Source organism: Miscanthus floridulus, chromosome 12 (assembly GCF_019320115.1).
Source record: "Miscanthus floridulus cultivar M001 chromosome 12, ASM1932011v1, whole genome shotgun sequence".
Classification (NCBI taxonomy): Eukaryota; Viridiplantae; Streptophyta; class Magnoliopsida; order Poales; family Poaceae; genus Miscanthus; species Miscanthus floridulus.
In genome coordinates, this window is record NC_089591.1 from 58946545 (window position 1) to 58956958 (window position 10414).

The 10414-nt window shown below is 41.8% G+C and overlaps 1 protein-coding gene across 1 annotated transcript; it reads right to left on the reverse strand.

The window, feature by feature from the left end:
- Positions 1 to 5460: 5460 nt before the first annotated feature.
- LOC136495956 (galactoside 2-alpha-L-fucosyltransferase-like) lies at positions 5461 to 5944 on the reverse strand. The gene is made up of 2 exons (XM_066491725.1): positions 5676 to 5944; positions 5461 to 5587 (listed from the first exon to the last, which is right to left on the reverse strand). Exons 1-2 carry the CDS (start codon positions 5942 to 5944, stop codon positions 5461 to 5463), a joined length of 396 nt encoding a protein of 131 aa, XP_066347822.1.
- Positions 5945 to 10414: the final 4470 nt, after the last annotated feature.

Consider the following 10414-nt stretch of genomic DNA (forward strand, 5'->3'; position numbering starts at 1 on the left):
CAAATTAAGATATTTTTTTAAAACAAATCTCCTGCGTGTCTTCAAAATATAAAGGTCACACAAATAAAGCACAAATCGGAAGTTATAAACATGGTAAGTAAAGAGCTAAGGATAGAGGGAGCAAACTCTCGGAGATACAGTGATGTATCCTGTGGTATTGGTTGCCAAATTGCAACTCCTACTCCATATTGGAGCTTGACCAAGGTACGCTCGTGGTCATCGAGCCCCTTCTGGTCATGTTGTTGGATTTGCCATACAAGGCATCTACCAACCAAAGTCTAGTGCTATGAGTCACACGGTGTCACCATCGCTACCCGGCTCTTCTAGTCACCTTGATGTTGTGTCCACTATGGAGATTCACCACACGAGGGATGGAGTCCCTCGTCCCCTGCACACCAATCCGCATCCGCTCCACATGAAGATTAGAGGACCGCCGCCTAGGAGGCCACCACGCCTTCATAGGAAGGTCACAAAGACCTCAAGTGCTCTGGGTCACCGAGTTACAAGGGCATAGTCCAATATCTCACAAATAAGGCCTAAACATGCACTAATCAATCTATAATTGTGCTTACTATGCCTTTGATATGGCCCTGTTCGCTTATGCTGAAATTTGGCTTATGTTGATGCTTATGCTGAAATGTTGTGAGAGGAAAACACTATTTCATGGTTGAAAAGTGGCTCAAGCGAACAGGGCTAAGTTCTCAGGATTCGAGTGTATATATCTTGAAGTGTGGGATGTCCCTCTAGCTTTTATGGTCTCCAACAACCTACTAATATCCAAATGATATATATTAGATAATCATATACATCAACACTCATGATCGTACAATCCCTAAATTGGACCAATATCCATTGGGCCCTGTGATGAAAACCTTAGTGCCATCAAAACAGTAATGTATTTTGCAAGCTGAAACATGCCTAATATTGCACTCACAAATATCTTGCTATAGCTTTTAAATAGCACAACTCCAAATGTCCAATAACACCATTAGGTGGGAGTTAGATAGGGTATTGTAACACCCTAAAATTTGAATTTTTGGAAATAGAGCTAAAAAGATTTAAGTTAGAATTTTTGTGCACATGAAAACATAGGAAAATAAAAAATCATTAATTTAAAATTTATCCTAAGGTAGAAACGTGTTTGTTGCATTCATGCCCGGTCGCACCTCGTGTTTCTATGTGCAAAAGTGTGTGCTTTTTTATACGTTTAGGAGACGAATATCTATCTCTAGGAATTTTTCAGCTTCTTTCTGGAATTTAGTTCCTACCTCCTTCACCTTAATCTTTATGTTCCAAGTTCCCAACAATGTTTTTATGAGCTCCAAATACTATATTTGGGTTCCTCATGTTCCATAATGCCTTTGGGAATTTTTCCAAATTTTCGGAGGTCTCGGAGTATTTTTCGTGGCTTAAATATCAATTCTAGACCTTTCTAGAATTATTTTATTTGTGAAATTAATTAATTCCGAAAATGAATAATATAACTCATTTTCCATCCAACTCTCAAAGCCCATGTGCAATAATCCTAATAAATCTCAAAGGCCCATGCAATTATTTACTAATGGGTTTTAATGTTTATTTAGGCCCATTAGTGCAGGTGGATGGTGCAACGTTAATTAGTACCATATCGCTAGTTAACGTGGATGTGGGGAGTCTTTCTCCCTATATATATCAACCAACCCTTTGGGCAAAGCACACCAAAACTACCGTAAGGGGAACCCCTAGTTTGAAAAATCCCTTGTGTAGTAAATTAGATTTTTCTTCTTCTCTCGCCGTCGCCACCGCGCTGCCTAGCCTGGCCCTCCTCTCTTTCATGCAACAAGTCGAGCCCTGCTACTGACCGAGCCGCTACCGTTCATTACTAGCGAGGTGAGGCTAGTCCTGCTCAAATTAATCCTATATTCCTGTTTGGCCCTGTATTCATGTTTGCCTCTGTGTTCTCTCGTTGCTGACCGTGAACCTTGCTGCAGCAACGCCCTAATTCAAGCCTGAGAAAACCATGTCGAGAAGAAGGACCATCAAGCTATCGTTCTCATCTCCTTGGCACCTAATCGAGTTCGTTGCCGGCGTGGGGTTCAACCGGCCTCCAACCAGAACGGTCACCATTGTTTCGTCTGCCGCACGTACATCTGCCTCCGGAAATCAGCTTTTGCATGTCGTCGTTGCTTGCTATGCTGCACGCCGGCCATCCATCTCAGGGAACCAGCGTCCTTGCCAGCTGCTGCCCCTCTTCCCAAGCAAGCTAGGCTCATGCCTCTATCCTCGCCTTAGCAAGCAGCTCCTGCACGTTTCTTCACTGCCAGGGAGGTAATCAAGACACGCCTTTTGTACAACGTGCAAGGTTTGTGCAGTAAATGCATCAAGTGCATATGCACGCATCTGTACGTATCTCCTGCCACCTATACTTTTCGCATATTCATCGTCTAGAGAACACAGCTCGCCATGCAATGTAGAAGTGCAAAGCAAGGCAACCCTACGTGCACTTGTCCTTCACATCTTATCTATTTTAGATCAGTTTCAGTTCCTTGCCGCGTTAGTTTCAACTCACTATGATCTACGACCTATCAGCGGCGCTTATCATGTCACATGTCTATATGTTCATAATTAGATATTAATTTTATTAATGTTCAATTAAACTAGTTTTATAATTAAAATCAATATAGGTTTTATTTTTGGAATTTTATACATAAATATTAATGTGACTAGTTATAATTTACTTTGTTTAAACACGCTACATATAATAGACTCGTATAGATGCTCTCATATGTTATTTTGCTTTTGCAAGTTAAAGTTTAATTGGAATAAATGATGTCGGGATATTTGTAAATAAAATATGACTAGCTTAAACTCTGTTTCTAAACTAAATTATGATTAGTCTAATCTGAACTAATAACTTCTCCATAACTTTGTTTAATTAAAATAAATCAAGCATTTAGGCTTTTCTTTTATAATATAGAACTCCGGTAGTCGTTTCTTTTGTACCGTAGTTTCGTTATCGGCGTGTTCTACGCAGTGGCGTTAGTGGTTCTCATGTTACTCAAATGTGTTTTGATAGTTAAAAAAAAGTTAATTGTATTAATACTATCACTTGCATCATTTTCAGAATATAAAGTCAATATAGGTTTTATACTACGCTCTTTCTTAAGCAATAAATCAAGTTTATTAATGAAAATATTTACATGTGTTTCTACAGTTAAAATAAGTTAAATGGATAGGTTTTATTTTCCTTTGCACTGAAAATCCTTCGATAGTCGCTTTTTTGTTGAATCGCATATAGCGTGTCTTTTGCGGTTGTGTGTTCGTAGCGATACGCCGTTTTGCTTATTTTATGGGTTGGTGTACTGTTCTTATATATTCTTGTTTGTATGCCATGTATGGATGTATGTGTGGTGATATATGGTTCAGTCAATCGGTGAGGTTTACGTGGTGATTAAGAAGCTGTTCTCTTAAGACTAGAAGCTGAGAATTGGAAGCAGAAGATTGAAAGTTGAATACTAAAGGCTTTTGAGCGTATTGCTTTGGGGGAAAAGCAAGTTAAGGCAAGTATAGCATGTGATCTTCCTTGTTACCTATTCACCTTTAATCATTTAATTCATACTGCATGTGTCTACCTTGACTGCCATTAAGGAATTCCTAGTACTTTGTACCTTATACCTTGGTACCTTTGGGGTATTGCATTGGGTAGTATGATGCTAGTGCTCAATTAAAGACCGTGATCTTGTAACACTAATGGTATATGCAATAAACATTTAAAAGATGCTTTTTAGCAACATGGAACAAGAGGACTAGAGCATTAGGCTATTTATGGTGCTCTAGATTACTCTTCCTAAGGACTTATCTGTAAGTGATTTATCCGGGACTTACAGTGCAATTGTGAGGGCTACATGGCTCTGGCTTTAGCTCAGTATGAGGACCTTTTCTAGCTTGTTGGTGGTTACCTTTATTGGCGTAAGAATGGCTTGACGAATCGGGTATAGGACAACCTCTACTCTTATGTGTATAGCCGTGATGGAATTATGCCATTCGATAGGAGGGTTCCTACATCTATTTGCCGAGTGAATCTAATGACCCTAACTTGTTAGACGAACATTTGAAAGGCTTCATAGTGAACCCTGTCGACCTTCCTTGGTAGTGGGTCAAGAGGCTGATCACCTTGGGTGAAAGGGTAAATCACGACTCACAGTAAAAGTGTACAACCTCTGCAGAGTATAAAACTGGTATATCAGCCGTGCTCACGGTCACGAGCGGCCTTGGAACCCTTACGGAATAGATGATGAACACTAAAGGATACTGATGATAAAGATGCTCGCTAATGATTACTGTTTATGCTATTCATTATTCATGTTTACCTGATCATGTGTTTATATGGGCTTGTGATAAACTTGTTGCTACTCACTTGCTAAAAATCATGACTCATTAAAAGCTGATCGCAGTTAAACCAGTGTCAGCCTTTTGAGCCTCATGAACCCCATGTTATATTTGTTGAGTATGACATGTACTTACACTTGCTATATTTTTTTAATTATTTGGATAAAAATCTCGGATGGGTACCAGATTGCTAGAGTTTGGAGGAATTAGGCTTGTGATCAACCAGTCAGTTGTCCCTGTGGATTGGAGTCTTCGCCTGAAGATCGGAATTGTCTTTCCGCGGTCTATACTCTGAGGTTATATTCTTTATACTAATACGTTATGTATTTAAGCATTGTCTATTGATATTACCCTTATTTGTAGCTATATGTGAGATTTGACTTCCTGGGCTCACATATAATGTGTATCTGATTTTGTTCTAAAAATCGGGTGCTACAGGTATCCATAGACATCTATATAGCACCAAAAGATCTTGATTTACTTTTAAATAATTGAGATATGTCCTTAGTGGGATATTGAGACACTAGGTATTTAAACCCTATGTAACATACTGATGTCATATGGGCAAACTTCTTATGAGAGACATCAAATAAGGTTATAATGATTAGTTCCACTTATTGTGAAGTATTATTTGAATATGTATTACTTTATTGGATAATCAATTTTGATTCCATTGAATCACTAACTATTATATACAAATATAATGTTTCTTGTATTGTTCAGATGCAAATTGGTTCCATAAGAGCATTATCTTTAAACAAATTGCCCCTAATATGCTTTATCCCCATGTGTAACAACAAAGTGGGAAATAAACATCATAAAAAACAAATATTGAGTTAACTTCGTAAATCTACCTACTAAGGCTTCGTTTGGATCCTTCGGATTTGGAGAATCCAGATAGAAAAAATCTCACAATCCTAGATTCTCATCCAAACAGGCTAGATTTTATAGGGATATTAATTCACATATTTTTAGAATCTCGAAATCCAATAAAAATGTTAGGATGTTTTTGTCCGGATTCTCAAAATCCATCCAAACAACATCTAAGTCCTTTCATGAAAATGGTATGTGATGAATTTAGAGCTGCAAAGATCAGGGATGGTCATCTCCTAGATGACCTATTCCCACAATGAGGTTTTCCACAAAGATTTCTCCAAAAGGATTTTCATATCTCATATTGTCGCATTCTAGTTTCAATAGTTTTTCGGAGTATATGGAGCTGAAAAAAAGACTAACACATGAGTTTGAACATGTGATGCAAGCAATGCAACAACACTATCTCTAGTTTTTTTAATCGCTCCACTAACTGCACACCCAGCGGCAAGTCCTCGCAGTGTCGGATGTGGCGCACCATCCTGCCAGAGTCACCATTGACCTTGGCCCGACAATTATAGTTCGGCGACGCATGGAAGCACGGCTCGATGGTAGCGGGGCGCTGGCACAGCGTGCCAGGCGCCTTGCCATCGACGGGGCTCATGAGCACCCACGGTCTCAGACCCGCTAGCCCCTGACTGACGTATCCAAATGTGGAGACGGTGGTGGTGACCACCGCGTTCGAGAAGCTGAGCAGCACCATCTCCGTGAGGGCCTTCTGGTTGTGTCGCTGCTCGCTAGATTGCTGCCAGCCCAGTTGCGTAGGCTGGTACACGCTCACCACCTCCTAGCCCGACGGTTCGTGCTCGTGGTACAGGCCCCTGAGCTTCTCAGAGTACTCACCATGCAGGGACACAATGAGTACGACCTTCTGTTTTGCCGGCTGGCCATTGGAGACTTGCCCGGCGCTGGTGGCTTTGTCGTCCGTGGGCACACCGACGCCGGGCCGGATGTCCTCGCACTGCGAGGAGTTGAGGATCTGGCCATAGAGCTTGTCGGTGGAGATGGGTGCCCACCACGGGAACTTGTGCACCTCGCGCTCGTCCGCCTCGGTGAAGTATGAGTAGTGGTATCGTGTCACCATGTCCCACACCGTGTTGCTCGGGTTGAATAGGTAACGGCTGAGGTGATGGAACACGACGTCGCGGCGCGGGAACATCCGCGTGAGCTCCCCCTCGTGGCGTGGGATCAACACGGTTATCTGCGGAATTTCTATTGTGCACTATTTTTGACCAAGTTATCTACGGAATTTGGAAAAGTGTTCTATAAAGAAGTTGTGGAGAATTTTATAAGCTTTCCAACGATATAAGCTACAACTTCATTGGATTAACAGAATAAGAGTTACAGCTGTTTTACGACGCTACTGTTTTTCTGCTCGTGAGGAATTTCAGATTTCTTGTTCTTGCCCATACACAGGAGTATCATTGGGATGACAGAACGTCTTGATACTAGTTAACTCATCTAGAAGGAGGTGCAAGCTATACTTTGGTGCCCCCTAGTTTATATTTTCTTAAGGGGGTAGCCAAGTAAAGAATTTGCAAGATGAAGTGTCCTACATTCTTGTTTGCGCAGCAGAAGCGTGGTGGTATCCAAAGATGTGAGAGAAACTCAGAGTTTCAATGAGGTTTGATTGAAGGTTCAAGGAAGGTTTAACCAAGATTATCAAGATTTTGGTAGAGTTACTAGAGAAGCTTTTAAGTTAGTTTGGATCAAGAGACCTCAACTAAGTGTTTGAAGGAATCCAAGAAGAGGTTGGAGTAAAACCTAAGTATTAGCTTTGCCAGATCCATTCGAGAGTTTCATATCTACAATGATGGACCTTGTCAAGGTGTGGAATGTGTCCTTATACAAGAAGAAAAGAAGTGGCTTGTTCACTAAGTCAACTAAGAAAGCATGAGTTGAACTACCTAGCATGTGATCTAGAGTTATCCATTGTGAAGCATGTGAAAGGATCAAGATGCCCAAGAGGGGTGTGAATTGGGCTAATTCTAAATTTGTTTGCAATAATTAAACTCTACGCTTAGCCCAATTAACCCCTTGTGCCTAGAAAGTGTTTCTATTGATCTAACGCACAAAAGTTTAGCACCCTAAGTTTCAATCCTACTCTAGCATGGTAATTCTAGGAGTGTAAATGACAAGAATTGAATTGCTCAAAGTAAATGTTCAAAGTAAAGAGAGAAGGAGGAACGCGGCAATGTTTTGCCGAGGTATCGTAGAGTCGCCACTCTCCACTAGTCCTCGTTGGAGCACCCGCGCAAGGGTGTAGCTCCCCCTTGATCCGCGCATGGATCAAGTGCTCTCTATGGGTTGATTCTTCGACACTCCGTCGCACTAAATCACCCACAACCGCTCACAACTTGAGTTGGGTCATCCACAAGCTCTACCGGATGATCACCAAGCTCTCCAATCACCACCAAGCTGTCTAGGTGATGGCGATCACCAAGAGTAATAAGTACGTACTTTCACTTGACCACGACAAGCCTAATGAGAAAGGTGGATGCACACTTTGCTACTCTTGATCTCACTAATGAGGGCTCTCTTTGGGATTCTCAAATCTCAATCACCTCGCTAGGACCTTGCTCTTCTTGCACTCTCAAAGGTGTTTCTCAGCTGTTGGAATGAGCAAAAGTACCCCCACACATGAATGGAGGAAGTATTTATAACATGGGCTGAAAAATGAACCGTTATGTGCCTCTGCGGGGTGACCGGATGCTCCGGTCAAGTTGACCAGACGCGCCGATCAGTTCACCCCCAACTCTAGTGTTTACAGTGTGACTGGACGCTGGCCATCATTACTAGCGTGTTCATCACCACTACTCTCATCATCATTTGATACCTTGCGTTCACCCTTAGCCATAAGGCATAGGTGTGTAGAGGGTGATGGCGATGGTGGCGGTGAAGATGATGAAGAGTCAATAACAATGGCGGCCACCTTCTTGTTGTCACTATCATCATCGAATGAGCCACTAGATGAATCAATGTCCGTGAGCCAATCATCGACGATGTATGCATTTCCACTCTTCTTCTTCTTATGGAAGTCCTTCTTGCCATCTCTCTTCTTGTATGGCTTGTCTTTCTTCTTCTCATCTTCATCACTTGAGTCATCTTTCTTGCCCTTGTTCTTGTTCTTAAACTTGTCTTTCTTGGACTTTGTGCATTGGTGAGCTAGATGATCAAGTTCTCCACAATTATAGCAATCTATCTTAGAGATTGGCTTCCTTCTAGAGCTAGTGAAGAACTTCTTGCCATCAAACTTGATGCCACTCTTGTTGAGCTTCTTTAACATCTTGGTGGTTTTTCTCACCATGAGAGCAAGGCTTGCATCATCAACTTCATCATCACTTGAGCTCTCATACTCAAGCCTTGCTTTGCCCTTCTCTTGACTAGCTTTGAATGCTAAGTCCTTTTCTTTCTTCTTGTTAGAGGATGAGCCATCTTGAGGTGTGATGTGCATATACATCTCATGAGCATTGATCTTTCCCAAGATTTGTGTTGGTGTAGCGGTGGAAAGATCACCTTGATAAAGCATGATCACAATATGCCTATATTTGTCAATGGGGAGGACACTCAAGATCTTTCTTACAACATCGGATGGTTGCATTTGAGTTAGTCCAAGCCCATTGACTTCCTCTACAGGAATATTCAAACGTGAATACATTTCATTAGTACATTCTTTAGGAAACATTTCAACAGAGTTAAGCTTTTTCATGACAAGATGATAGCGTTCCTCACGCTCACTCTTTGTTCTCTCATGGAGCGCACAAACGTTCGACCATAGTGCATGAGCATCTTTATGGTTCCTCACCCGGTTGAACACATCTTTACAAAGGCCTCTAAATATGGTGTTTCTAGCCTTTGCATTCCATTTTTCATAATTCAACTCATCGCCTTGTAGGTTAGTAGCATCCCGAGGTTTTGGGAAGCCTTGTGAGGCGGCTCTAAGTATTCCAACATCTAGAGCTTCTAAGTACGCCTCCATGCGAATTTTCCAATATGGAAAATCACCCCCCTCAAAGATAGGAGGAGGTCCATCCCCATGAGATATCTTTCTCTAGGCGGTTAAGCCTAAATACGTGAGCACGAGGCACTAATACCAATTGAAAGGATCAAGATGCCCAAGAGGGAGGGAGGGTAAATTGGGCTAATTCTAAATTTCTTTGTAATAATTAAACTCTACGGTTAGCCCAATTAACCCCTTGTGCCTAGAATGTGTTTCTATTGATCTAACGCACGAAAGTTTAGCACCCTAAGTTCCAATCCTACTCTAGCATGGCAATTCTAGGAATGTAAATGACAAGAATTGAATTGCTCAAAGTAAAGAGAGAAGGAGGAACGCGGCGATGTTTTGCCGAGGTATCAGAGAGTCGCCATTCCCCACTAGTCCTCGTTGGAGCACCCGCGCAAGGGTGTAGCTCCCCCTTGATCCATTCAAGGATCAAGTGCTCTCTATGGGTTGATTCTTCGACACTCCGTCGCACTAAATCACCCACAACCGCTCACAACTTGAGTTGGGTCATCCACAAGCTCTGTCGGATGATCACCAAGCTCTCCAATCACCACCAAGCCATCATTTGATTCTGAGGTGATTGGTTTTCATTGGTATTCATTCTTGTGATTGATTGGTTCACTCCTTGACTTGGCGGTATAACCATCTTACTCACTCTCTTTATATTACCATAAACTAGTTATCAAGCTCTTTAGTATAGCTAGTTGTGAGAGCTTGTTAGTTTAGTTAGTGTGACTCTTTAGTTAGTCTTTGATAGCACACTAACTTAGTGTAGTGACATAGCCATTATGTGGAAAGTAACTATAGAAACTAGAATTGTGGTAGGTGGCTTGCTTTTTAGTAGGCTAGCGCAACACTTGCTTCACCTCATAATTATCTAACCGGTTTGTTAAGTGTTGTTGTAGAAATTTTTAATAGGCTATTCACCCCCCTCTAGCCATTAGGACATTTCAGCCGCCACCTAGATGGCTTGGTACAGCGAGGATCGTCGAGCGGAGGAAGGTGATTGTCTCTAGCTCCGATCGTGGTGATTGTGAGGGGTTCTTGACCTTTTCCCGGCGGAGAGTCAAAAAGGTACTCTAGTGGATTGCTCGTAGCTTGTGGATTCCAATCTTGTGTTGGTTGTGCGGCACCTGATTGCGGATTAGGCGTGTGAAGCCTATTAGC